The sequence below is a fragment of the Canis lupus genome, chromosome 10 (assembly GCF_003254725.2).
Source record: "Canis lupus dingo isolate Sandy chromosome 10, ASM325472v2, whole genome shotgun sequence".
Lineage (NCBI taxonomy): Eukaryota > Metazoa > Chordata > Mammalia > Carnivora > Canidae > Canis > Canis lupus.
Window position 1 is genome coordinate 5883071 of NC_064252.1, and position 12601 is coordinate 5895671.

At 33.1% G+C, this 12601-nt stretch overlaps 1 protein-coding gene and 1 long non-coding RNA gene across 13 annotated transcripts in view; one reads left to right on the forward strand and one right to left on the reverse strand.

Moving 5' to 3' along the window:
* The window catches only part of USP15 (ubiquitin specific peptidase 15), a 122905-nt gene extending 112810 nt beyond the window's left edge, over positions 1 to 10095 (forward strand). For 10 of the 12 annotated variants that reach the window (XM_025476763.3, XM_035696587.2, XM_025476764.3 and 7 more), the window contains 4 exons: positions 669 to 818; positions 2852 to 2955; positions 6326 to 6414; positions 9646 to 10095. In XM_025476763.3, coding sequence (XP_025332548.1) covers positions 669 to 818; positions 2852 to 2955; positions 6326 to 6414; positions 9646 to 9828 — 526 coding nt within the window. In that variant the 3' untranslated portion in view covers positions 9829 to 10095. Of the gene's footprint in view, positions 1 to 668; positions 819 to 2851; positions 2956 to 6325; positions 6415 to 9645 lie in introns of those variants that run through there. The other 2 variants (XR_007413343.1, XR_007413344.1) reach the window with 1 other exon arrangement.
* LOC112677937 (uncharacterized) overlaps positions 1 to 12601 on the reverse strand; it is a 73920-nt gene that overhangs the window by 27776 nt on the left and 33543 nt on the right. The window lies entirely within an intron of this gene.

The following is a 12601-nucleotide window of genomic DNA, read 5'->3' on the forward strand; positions in this document are numbered from 1 at the left end:
TGGCTCAGTGGTTGAGTGTCTGCCTTTGACTCAGGACATGATCCCGGGGTCCCAGGATTGAGTCCCATATCAGGTTCCCTGTAGGGAGCCTGTTTCTCCCTCTACCTATGTCTCTGCCTCTCTCTGTCTCTCATGATTTTGATAAATAAATAAATAAATAAATAAATAAATAAATAAATAAATAAATAGTGATTCAAATGCTTTAAAACTGTTGTTATAACATTAAGCTTTAATCTCATTACTATATTTTCTATAGTAGTATTTTACTGTGGATAATTTTAGTTACTTTTTCCCAAGAATTTTTTGCCGTGTAGCCATTTTGATAGAAATGGTTTTTAGGGAAATCATGGGTTTTGTGGTATTATTAATTCCATTAAAGCCCAGAAGTTCTGAGATTTGCTGATACTTATCTCTCAAAATAGTTTTGTATTCTTTTAGGTTACTAAAATGTAAATAGTCTTCATTTCTTTGAATACTTATTTACATGTTACTTTATAATATTAAATCTATTTGATTGAAGATAAAAATAATAAGGGAGTTCATTAGTCTGGTATGTATTAGGCATATATAATTGCCCACTGAATAAATGTAGAATTTGCCACGTATTTTTTTTTATCTATTATTTTCATTGCCCCTAGCAAGCTTTAAATATTTCTCTTTATTTTTAGGTATTGTCCAAATTGTAAAGAACATCAGCAAGCCACAAAGAAATTGGATTTATGGTCCCTGCCTCCAGTACTTGTGGTACATCTCAAGCGGTTTTCTTACAGTCGATACATGAGAGACAAATTGGATACCTTAGTTGATTTTCCCATCAAGTAAGTTTTAATTATGCCATATAAACATTGGACACCTGTAGATTTTTATAAAAATCAGGTAGCATTGGATCCAACTTCAATTTTTAAGTGTATTTGTGAGTAGTTCAGCAGTTGGTAAGGATCAGTAAGAATTTTTATTCCTTTTTAGATATTTTTCAGAGAACAAAGAGGAAATACACCTTCTTAAACAGTAGAATAAAAGTAATTCTGTGTTACATTATCATATGGGTTCATTGGCGCTGTTTTTAAATCTAAGATACTCTATGGAATCGTAGTGGTTTTTTTTTTTCCCTAGGAATTATTTCATCAGTAATCATCAATTATTCTCAAGTATGCTTTTTTACAAAGGTGAAAGTAATATTAAACAGTAATGCAACTGCTGAAAAGGATGAACAAAGTAGTATACTCAATTATCCCTGATGTGTCATACTTCAGTTTATTGCATTATTCAGAGTATTATATCATTCTTGTAAAAAGTTTGGAGATAGCATCTTTGTAGTCCTTTTTTTTTTTTTTTCTTTTAAGCTTTCACTAAATTTAATTGAGAATTCGTAAGGACAAAAATGAAATTGTATATATTCTCGTTCACGTGATCCAGGAAGGACTTCACACAATACTTTACAGCAATAACTTGGTACTCTCCCATTTTACTAAAAGAACATTGATAGTATTCTTTTCTATATTTTATATTTGTGCACCAGGTGTTTGATACAGTTAATAACTAAACAACTGCCATAGGCAGGTGTGTGTGATTAGAAGGAAATAGATGGGGCAGCCAGGGTGGCTTAGCGGTTTAGCACCACCTTCAGCCCAGGGCCTGATCCTGGAGACCCAGGATTGAGTCCCATGTTGGGCTCCCTGCATGGGGCCTGCCTGTGTCTCTGCCCCTCACTCTCTGTCTCACTCTCTGTGTGTCTCTCACGAAAATAAATAAAACCTTTAAAAAAAAAAAAAAAAAAAAAGGAAATAGATATGATATTGCAAACATTCTTTGGATTGCTTATTCTGATTGGTGTTTTATAAAGTTAAGTTTAAAAACGTTTTGCAGGGGCACCTAGGTGGCTCAGTGGTTGAGCATCTGCCTTTGGCTCAGGGCATGATTCTGGGGTCCTGGGATCGAGTCCTGCATCAGGCTTCTTCCTCTGCCTATGTCTCTGCCTCTCTCTGTGTGTCTCTCATAAATAAATAGAGACTTTTTTTAAAAAAATCATTTTTTACCAGAAAAAAATGGTAATTTTCTCCTTAACAAAATTATGAGCCATCAAAATTTTCTCAAGAATATATAGCATTTTGACAATGTAAGTACAAGAAGAACCAGAAGTAATGGTAAGCTAGAAACTATGAGGGACATATTTGAAATTTAGAATCATTAACTGCTTTTTAGTGATAGAAGTCCAAAAAAACTGAATAATGATAAGCTATAAAATGGTCATGCTCCATTTTGATACATGACAGATTACACAACAGTTGATTGCGTTTTGAAGAGTGTTGCCCACTTGGGTATATAGATCATCGGAAACAGGAAAATGTAGAATAAATATTGGGGTTTAGATATATCTACATTATTATAAGATTTCTGTGGAAGTTTTTTTTTTACTATCACTTATCTTCCTTAATTATTTAATTCTAAAAATGACTTCAAAATTATGAAAAATGAAAAGAATCCCAATGGCAAGTGGTAATGATTATTGTACTATATACTATGAGAGTTAAATGTATTAGCATGAAAACATTAAGCTGAATAAACAGCCATCCGTAGAGAATTGTAAAATTCCCAACCCCTAAGAAAAGTTTTTGCTGCAATAGTCAAATCTCAGGTGTGTATGTTTGTGTTCGTGCATGTGTGTGTGTGTGTGAGAGAGAGAGAGAGAGAGAGAGAGAGAGATGTTTTACCATATTTGGCTCTTAGTGATTTCTTTAGTGAGAGAGCTATTTTTTTATATAAATGAGAGCCAAGCAACATTGACAGAAAGTAATAGAATTAATGACATTTAGGGAAAACATAAAACTAACTTGATCTCTTTGTTAAACAGTGACCTGGATATGTCGGAATTCTTAATTAATCCAAATGCAGGTCCTTGCCGCTATAATTTGATTGCTGTTTCCAACCACTATGGAGGAATGGGAGGAGGACACTGTAAGTTGCATTTACCATTTTGCCAAAATTGTGATGTTTGATAACTGCAGACTTTTTTCCTTAAGATATTTTTTACTTAGAAAATATGGGGTGTCTGGCTGGTTCAATCAGTAGAGCATGTGACTCTTGATCTTGGGGTTGTGAGTTCAAGCCCCAAATTAGGTGTGGAGCCTACGAAGTAAACAAAGGGGAGAAAAGGAAAGGGAAAATGTGTAAATGTGTTTTACGTATTAGTAATGGTTCAGTAAATGTTGATTAATGAATGAATTACTTTTTGAACCTTTTTTTTTTTTTTTTAAACATCAGTAGAAGATTGAGTTAATCATGGTTCTCGGTTTTCATGTACAGGTCATCACTGGTCAGGACTCCTGTCCTTTTCCATTTTCCTTCTCTTCTCTTTCTAAAGTGCTTGTTGTATGTGTTGTTAGAAATCATGCATCAGGGATCCCTGGGTGGCGCAGTGGTTTGGCGCCTGCCTTTGGCCCAGGGCGCAATCCTGGAGACCCGGGATCGAATCCCACGTCGGGCTCCCGGTGCATGGAGCCTGCTTCTCCCTCTGCCTGTGTCTCTGCCTCTCTCTCTCTCTCTGTGTGACTATCATAAATAAATAAAAATTTATAAAAAAAAAAAAAAAGAAATCATGCATCATTAATTTTTACATAATTGGTGTACTGTGTTATAGATCTTACATATTTTTCTTAACACATAAGGCTTATCCATGTTACTTTATGGCCATTTAGTTCATTGCTTCTAACCACTCAGGATTTAAGTCTAACCATATTTTCTCTCTACTCACTGCATGGTGAACATCCAAATTGCCTTTAACTCTCTACCACCACAAGACCAATAAAATAAATATAAATTCCCCCTGTGGGGGAATTTCTTCGAGCAACATACCCAGAAGTGAGATTGCTGGTATTGCATTGTAGAGTATTTATGTACTCCCAGATGGCTCTCCAGGACAGTCATACCAGCCCACACTCTCCAATTGATTGGTTTTTCTGTTGAACTATCATTGCGCTCCTAGAATAAACCCTACTTACCTTTTAGGATTTTTTTTTAATCCCCAGTTGAATTTGCTGAACTAATTTTATTTAGTGTGAAAATGTCATTCATAAGTGAAATGGTCTTTTAATTTTTTTATGTGGTTCTTTCTTTGGAATCAAGATTACGCAGTCTACTCTAATAATAAACAGGCTGGAATACTTTACTCTTTTTCTATATCCTAAAGCAGGTAGTATAGTATAGGAATTAACTATTCATGAAAGTCTAGTAGAATTTTCCTGTAAAATTATCTGGGCTTCACACCCATACATTTTTCTATTTATGTCATGCTTATTGAAATCTTGTTCAGTCTTCTTTTTCCCAAGATGTAAGCATTATGGCATTTTCTATTTTTCTAAAAATGTATCTGTGTTTTCCAGTTTGAGAATACTTGCATATAATAATACTACTATGCTATATCTTTTTCCCTTTTTTGTTCCTCTATTTTCTTTTTAGTCCGTTTTCTGCAAGGTCTATCTTATTAATCTGCTCAGAGAATTAGCTTTCGATTACTAATCATGCTTTATTAAATTTTTTTTGTTACTATGTATGTATTCTCTCTCACTGATTTCTTCTCTTCCCTTTGTTATGTTTTTCTTCTTGTTACTTTGAGTTTGCTATGTTGCTCTGTTTTTAAGTTTTTGTTTGAGTGCTTTATTAGCTTTTGCTTTACATTTTTTCTCCTCAGTTGACGTCTATAATTAAAGCTATACATTTCCCTCCAAACACTACTTTATCTCTGTTCCATAAACTTTGAAATGTAGTATTTTCATCTACTTTTAATTCTATATATATTTTTAATTTCCTTTATGATTTTCTAATTTCTAATGTCCAGGGGCATCATACACTTTTCTAAACATACGTGTTTTTTTAAGCTCTCCTTTTGTCTTAATTTTAATTTTATTACACAACAGTTGGAGATATTTCCTATATTAATCCTTAGTTTATTAAAGCATCCATGTGCCCCAATACATGGTCTGTTTCTTAAATGTTTGTGTGCTTGAAAAACCTACATATTCCCCATCCAGACATAAAATTCTATATTTCTTATATTTGAAGCTTATCAGTTATATTTCAGATCATTAGTATCTCAGGTTATTTTTTATATTTTGTAATATTTCTGAGAATTTGTCATTCTTATTAAAATATTGATTTATGTATTTCTACTAACAATTTTATTAGTTGTTTTGCATTAGTAGTTGCATTTATGTTTAAAATGGGTAGCTCTTTCTCTATTGTTCCTTTTACTAGCATTTGATGTATTTTTTTCTCTCAATATCACTTGGTTTGCAAACTCTGGGTCCTTTTTGTTGGATTTATCTCTTATAAACCATTTTATTGCTAAATCTTGTCTTTTTATTCATTCTGAGAATGTTTCTTTTAATTTGTAGGTACAGTGCACTTCGGTTCAAATGACAACTTCCGCAATAGGCTCCACCCAGGAGAGCAATAATTTTGTTTTGGGAGGGGTAGAACAATTTAGAAGATACAGCCTCTAAAGTATCACTTTTTAGAAGCTATGACAGATAATTATTTTGTAGACATTTTGCAGCTTTGTTTCCCAGAGTTTATTGGATAGTTCAGACAAAGCATGGGATGTATAAAGGGGGAATTTCTAACTTTAAAAGATAAAGCAAATCTTTATAAATTGTACAAAGTTTTGTACAACTTTTGTACAAATTGTAAAAAGCACAAAACTTTTTCTCTTGCTCAGTACTTTTGTTAAAGACTGAAAAGGATTTTGGTGTAAAAACTACAAATTAATGAGATAGTATTATAGTAAAAGTATTTGTCATACAAAATTTAAATTTTGATTAAAATGTCAAACTCTGGAGTCAGAGACAGACCTGGGTTTAGATGCTAACCCAGCCACTTAACAGTTTCCTGTTAGATTAAACTACTTTTGATGCCTCACTTTCCCCATTTCTAAAATTAGAGGAATAATTCCTCTGTGAGATAATGCATATGAAGTACATAGCATTGATCCACAATAAGCACTGCATAAATATTAATTCCCATTTATTGTCATTAGTATTATTCTGTGAATTGAAAAATAATAAATCTGTTTGTCCTTGGGATGAAAAATCACAGATTTCAACTTATTTGAAAAGTACCTTAGGCATTTAGGTTGTAGGAAATATATTAAAGCCTTTAATCAATGGAATAAGTTGGATGTGTAATAGATAGGCCTGTGTAAATGATTTTCATGTAATTTTAATATGTATTCCTTATATAGATGATTGTAAAGTTTTGCGCGCCCCCCCCCCCCCCCGGAAACCATAGATCATTTCAATCACAGAAGTGATTATATTTTTTCTTTCATTAGATACTGCTTTCGCAAAAAACAAAGATGATGGAAAATGGTACTACTTTGATGACAGTAGTGTCTCAACTGCATCTGAAGACCAGATTGTGGTAAGTGTGTTTTTATTTCCTAAAAATCTCAGCCATCACTTTTTTAAAAGCTCCCCATGGAACACTGTAGTCTGTATTTTAGCAGTTTCTGATAGTGAAGAGACACTTTCTCTGATTTAAAGAAATGTGAAATTGTCCTGTAAGTGGAAATTTGTCTCCTAATTTGCCCACTAATAGAAGCATAAATTGCATCATGAAAATTTTTCTTGTAGTTTTCAACCTGAAAAATGGAGTTTTCTAATGAAAATAATAAAATTTTCCTTTGGAAAACAGGCTCAGACATTTTGGGACATTGACTACTTAAAATCAGAGTACTAAAATAGAAAAAAAAAAATTCTTTAAAGGTTTTTTGTTTTTGTTTTGTTTTATTTTTACCATACCTATGATTTTTAAAGTAAAGCCTTATCCTTTGTGACACTTAAACATTTAAGCTCAAAATTACACGATTAGATGAAACAAATTAGAAAAATTTTTAAAAATTAACCTTGAGTATCTGTTTGATATTTTCTGAATAGTAGAAAAATGAGGAAGTGACATCTATTTGTATTTATATCAATTTATCAGCCACAGCTGGAGGCAAACTATTGGCATTTGTTTTGCTTCCCAGCAGAGCATGGTTTTATTATCAAATATTGACTGGTGAAAGGATGACAAGTTTATTCTAAGAAGAAAGCTAAGACTTGGTTTGATAAGGGTTTTTCTCTATTAAAGTTTGCCTTTCTAAAATTTTACTGATCACAATAGTACAAATAATAAGAAATCTAATGTTTGCTCTTGTGAGCATGGAACTCATATTTCCATGTAGAGCTACATTTTCTTTTAGTGTGAGTAGCACTGACCTCTTCATTTCCCAGTTTAAATTTTACATTCTTTGAATACAGAGACTAGCTTTTTCTTTAGTTTGTTATGCCTTAAAAGTCTTCAATTTATATCATTAAATTTAATAAATTAATGAACTTCTGAGTCCAATTATTGATATAGTTTTAATCCACCATTGGGTGAACAGATATGAAATAATTTTAAGTTTTTTCTCTAAAGATAATTTATATGTTTATCTATGTGTGTATACTGTTGCTTATGTCCCTATAGCTGTAACACAAAGAGCCTTGAATGCTAATATTTTTAAGATACATAAATGCCTAATTAATTACATTTCCAGTTTATATTTAGACCTCTAATTTCAAGTCTCAACCATCGCTTTTCACTTAATTGTGTTCTCCTTTCTAAATCTCCCAACCAAAACATCCTGAAATTGTCTACATTCTCCTTCAATGTGTCTTTGACAGTCCTGCCCGAATCTTGCCTTCAAATAAACAATATATCTTGTTTATATACAATATATGTATTTGATGTTACCTTGCATCTTAACAGCCATCTCCACTGATTTAGGTTAGTTTAAGGAGATAGGACCAGTGTAGGGAAGTTTGCATGAGAAAGTGGTCTTTGATCTGAGTCTGCCACTAGAAATAGAAGTAAAGTTGTTCTAAGCAGAGAAAAGAGTACCTACAAAAGCAAGGAGGCATGAGGGAACATGATATTTAGGGGAGCAGCAAATAATTTGGTATTACTGAAAGGACATACTTGCTTTAAATATGGGGCAGAAATTAGACTAAAGCTAAACTTGGCAGTCAGATAAAAAAAGATGACGTACTTCACGGTTTAGAGCTTTCCTTAAAGACGAGAAGCATGAGTGATTGTTAAGTAATGGAGCATTATTAAATTTGGGAAGCTCTGAGAAAAGCAGAAAGACCATTACAACCTCCAGCAAAAAGAAGGCTGTCATTTCAGCAATACAGGCTTCTGAATTGAAAGTTGTGGTAGAGTAACTGTGGTAGTAATGTATAGACAAAGGGGGAAATGGATTTATAAGATATTTCCTGGATAGAATTAATAGAACTTGGTGAAGATTGGCTGTAAATGAAGATGTAGATGCACAGAGGGAGAAGTTGAAGATGACTGACTTCAGTGTTCGCCACAGTAGAAAATACAGGAGGAAAGTTTGCTGTTGAAATGTCAGCTACTTATGTGATAGCTCTAGAGAAATTTCTACTAGGTGGTGGGACTACCAGGACTGGAGTTCAGAAGTGAGAACTAGCTTAAGTTACAGATTTGCATTATTGCTCTTAAGTAGCAGTTGAAGCCATAGGTTTGAATGAGCCACCTAGTGAGAAGATACTGAGAGTGTTGGGCGGTGGACAGAACATGATTTTTTTTTTTTTTTAAGGTTAGGATTTAATGAGCCCACAAAAAAAGTCAGAAGCAACCATGGAGAGAAGATCTAAGGAAAAGTAGTGTCACAAAAGCAAAAAATTGTTTGTTGCAGGAAAGAGGACTAAAGCATTAAATGCTACAGAGAGTATGACTAAAAGAACTTTTAAAAGCACCCATTTGATTTGTTTATAGCAAGTTATTGCCCTTACTGAAAGCCATTTTTTTTAAGACATTATTTATTTATTCATGAGAGAGAAGCATAGACACAGGCAGAGGGAGAAGCAGGCTCCATGCAGGGAGCCCGATGTGGGATTCGATCCCTGGTCTCCAGGATCAGGCTCCAGGCTGAAGGTGGCGCTAAACCGCTAAGCCACCTGGGCTGCCCAGTGAAAGCCATTTCATTACAGTGACTGGGGCAAAAGATCATACTGAATCAAAGAGTATGCATGAGAGTGAAAATGAATATTCGATGACTCTCTGCCAGACTGGCACCTGGAGGAAGCAGTAGAATGGAAAGGGATTTAAGATGGAAACAACTTGAGTATTTGTTACGCTAAGAAGTGCAGTAGAGGAGGACTTAGTAAGGATACGCGGTGATGATGGATGGAGCAATATCCTTAAAACGGTAGGAAGAGCTGGACTCATAGCAAACTTCAAGTGAAGCCATTAGTAGTAGAAAGAAGCTTACCTTTTCCTTAGAGATGGGAGGGAAGAAGGCATAGAATTGTTTCATGTTAGAGTAGCTGGGTTAATCTGTGATATACTTGCATTTACTTATCTGTTCGATCAATGTAATAGAGAATAAAAATGTTAATTCTAGTGAGTATTCTTTCTTTATACATAGAAGTTGTCTTATATATAAACCAATTTTAGTAACTTCCATTTGACCCTTTGTGATTTTTAAATTTGATTTAGGCTCTGTCACCAAAGTCTTTTGGTTACCAGCTGAAACATTTATGGTATACTTAATGTGATCTTTGAGAATCATGACCATTTTAACATGCTTTGTTTTTTCAACAGTCCAAAGCAGCATATGTACTTTTCTACCAGAGACAAGACACTTTCAGTGGAACTGGCTTTTTTCCTCTTGACCGAGAAACTAAAGGTGCTTCAGCTGCCACAGGCATCCCATTAGAAAGTGATGAAGATAGCAATGATAATGACAATGATATAGAAAACGAAAACTGTATGCACACTAACTAATGAAAGTCCTAGAAGCCATAAAAGAGAGACTTTCCTGCTGGTGGTATCTGTTGAAATGATGAAGTTACCCACCACATTAAACAAAAGTCTGAGATGGGGAGTTTCAGATAACCGAATGTAAATCCTTTATCAGATTTTAACTTGTGCAGTACTTGAAGTGAAACACAATGAAAACTTTAACAGAAATTGTCTCTTAATACATTTACAGTCTTGTAATTACAAGCTAAATATATATAGGAAATCACAAATAAATCCCTTTTAAGTTTGCTGCTGTTTTGATGAATTATGTTTTCTTTAATTTTTTGGATGTGAGTTAATTGATGACAAATGTTAAATTTGTGGATGTTGGTCATTTATTTTGCTCTAATAATACTGCAAGAAAACTATGGCTGAACTTAGTTTTTGGATAATCTAGTTCATGTGCATTAGGCTGCCACATATATTACTACTATGATATTTAGCTGCGGTATCAATGTGGCATAAATACTGCAGTAGTATTCTTGGAAAACCAAATTTTCAAATCTATCCCTGGTAATCAATATGGGCCTATTAAAGAACCAAATCATGATATAAGAAACAATCTTGGAAAAGTTATTTTCTTTTGTAGTATCATTAAAAATCCAGATTATGTTCATCTTGCTGCTGTGGAAAACAGGTTCTAGATTTCACACTCCATCTAAAATCATTTTTCAGTTAAATGTAAGTATTTTTTACTGCTATTGGGATCTATTCCTTAGATATTCAAAAAAATTTTGACTTGCTTTAAAATGCATATCTTTAATCTGGTGTTGGTCCAAAATTAAAATTTTTGCTGTCTGTTTTTCTCTACCCCATTTTTTGGTAATTTGGCAACTTTTAGCTCTTCCAATTATTATAATATAAGGACAGACTTAATAGTATTCTGTATCCATAGTAATAATTACATCAAGCTTAGATGAGAAATTTTTTTAATATACTGGCCTTTAAATCATTAATGGACAATTGGCTTTAAAGGTAGGTCTGTTAACTTTCTTTGTGTGTTCCTGATGGAATTCACCATAGCCTTACAGCTTTTCTCAGAAGGTAACTTGTTAATTAAGAAAATTGGCATTTGCATGTTCTAGAGTCAGAACCTGTATAGTATATAAAGCATACAAACCTTGAATTTGATTTTAGTTCACCACATTCAAGGATCCAGGATGCCAAAAATATGTGTGAACATTTGAAACATTTTTCATTTGCTGCTTTTTCCCTTTGATCTAGTTGAAAGAATGTATTGTCAATTGGCATACAATACTGCCTTTAATAGAAAATCTAAATGCTGGGGCACATTTCACATATCGACTACCTGAGAAATTGCTTTGTGTCCCACTGTTATTAAAGCAAAAAGTATAATGTTCTTCACTTGAACTAATCAAATACAATAGATTATAAATTGTGTATTGTAAATAAAAGTTCACTCTGTGAGTGCACATTTTGGTAAATTATTTATTTATGTTAGCATTTAAAAGTTAAAAAAAAATGCATTTGACCAGGATAAATGAGGTATGTTGATCATGGCTTTGCTTTATACCTTGATATTAAAGCTGGTTTTTCATCCTGGTATTTTAAAAGCTGCTTTGGGTTTTTGTTTTTTTTTTTTTTCTTTTTTTCTTTTCTTTTCTTTTCTTTTCTTTTCTTTTCTTTTCTTTTCTTTTCTTTTCTTTCTTTTTTCTTTTCTTTTCTTTCTTTCTTTTTTCTTTCTTTTCTTCTTTTTTTTTTAATGTAAACTAACCTCCTGCATGACAGAGGTTAAAATTTTGTCTGCACTTGAGTTCACTTGAGTTTACATTTGAAATGTGCATGTTTATTTATACAGATTTCAATAAAGCTATTTAAGGCCTTTTTTAGTCTTTTATTTCTTACTCTGAATCTTTTGATAAAAATCCCCCATTTTATGGGTAGGTGACTATATAATAGACATTTTAGTTAGTGTATAATTAAAAATAGAAAGGAAAGCATGTCAAAGTAAAGCAAATCCTATTAAGGATATGTTTCAAAGTTGATTTTTTAATCTAAATATTCATTAAACATTTGTGCACCTACTAATCACTGTTCTGTAGCTTTAAGATATAGCAGTAAAGAAGCATCCCTCCACTCACAGAGCTTGCAGTCTTTCTGCTGTCTACCAACTAATAGGCTTTCCATTTTTCTGAGGTTTAAAGAAAAACCAAAATTAACTTTTTCCAGCCCTGGATTATAGTCTCCACCTCAGTTGTCCATAGAGACCATTTACTTTTAATGCCTGTGATTAACTTTTATTCCCACTAAAAGAAGTGTTCTAAAATAGAAAATGTTGTTAATAATGTTGAATTTGTCAATGTCAGCTGCAAAAAAAAAAAACAAAAAAAAAACTAAAAAATAGTGTAACAAACTAATCCGTACTCTAATGACAAGTAGATATTCATAGGTAATAAGGGTAGTGTAGCCAGTCTAGCATTCTGTTAGCTTTTCTACTTAGTAGTCATATGACTTTGAATTTAATCTCCCCTCATATGTTTCTTCACCTGTAAAATTACAACACTAATAGTATTATTGAGCACTTACCATGAACCAGATATAGTGTGTTAATGTGTTATCTCATTTAATCCCACAATAGCGATGAGTTAGAGACATTCATCAAGCTTGTTTTTAATTTGAGAAACCAAGGTACAAAACAGTTAAGTAATATCCCCAAGGTCACATAATTACTATGTGGTGGAGCCAGTATTCTATCCTTAGTTCTGTATACTGCATCCCACTTGGTTATAGTGTC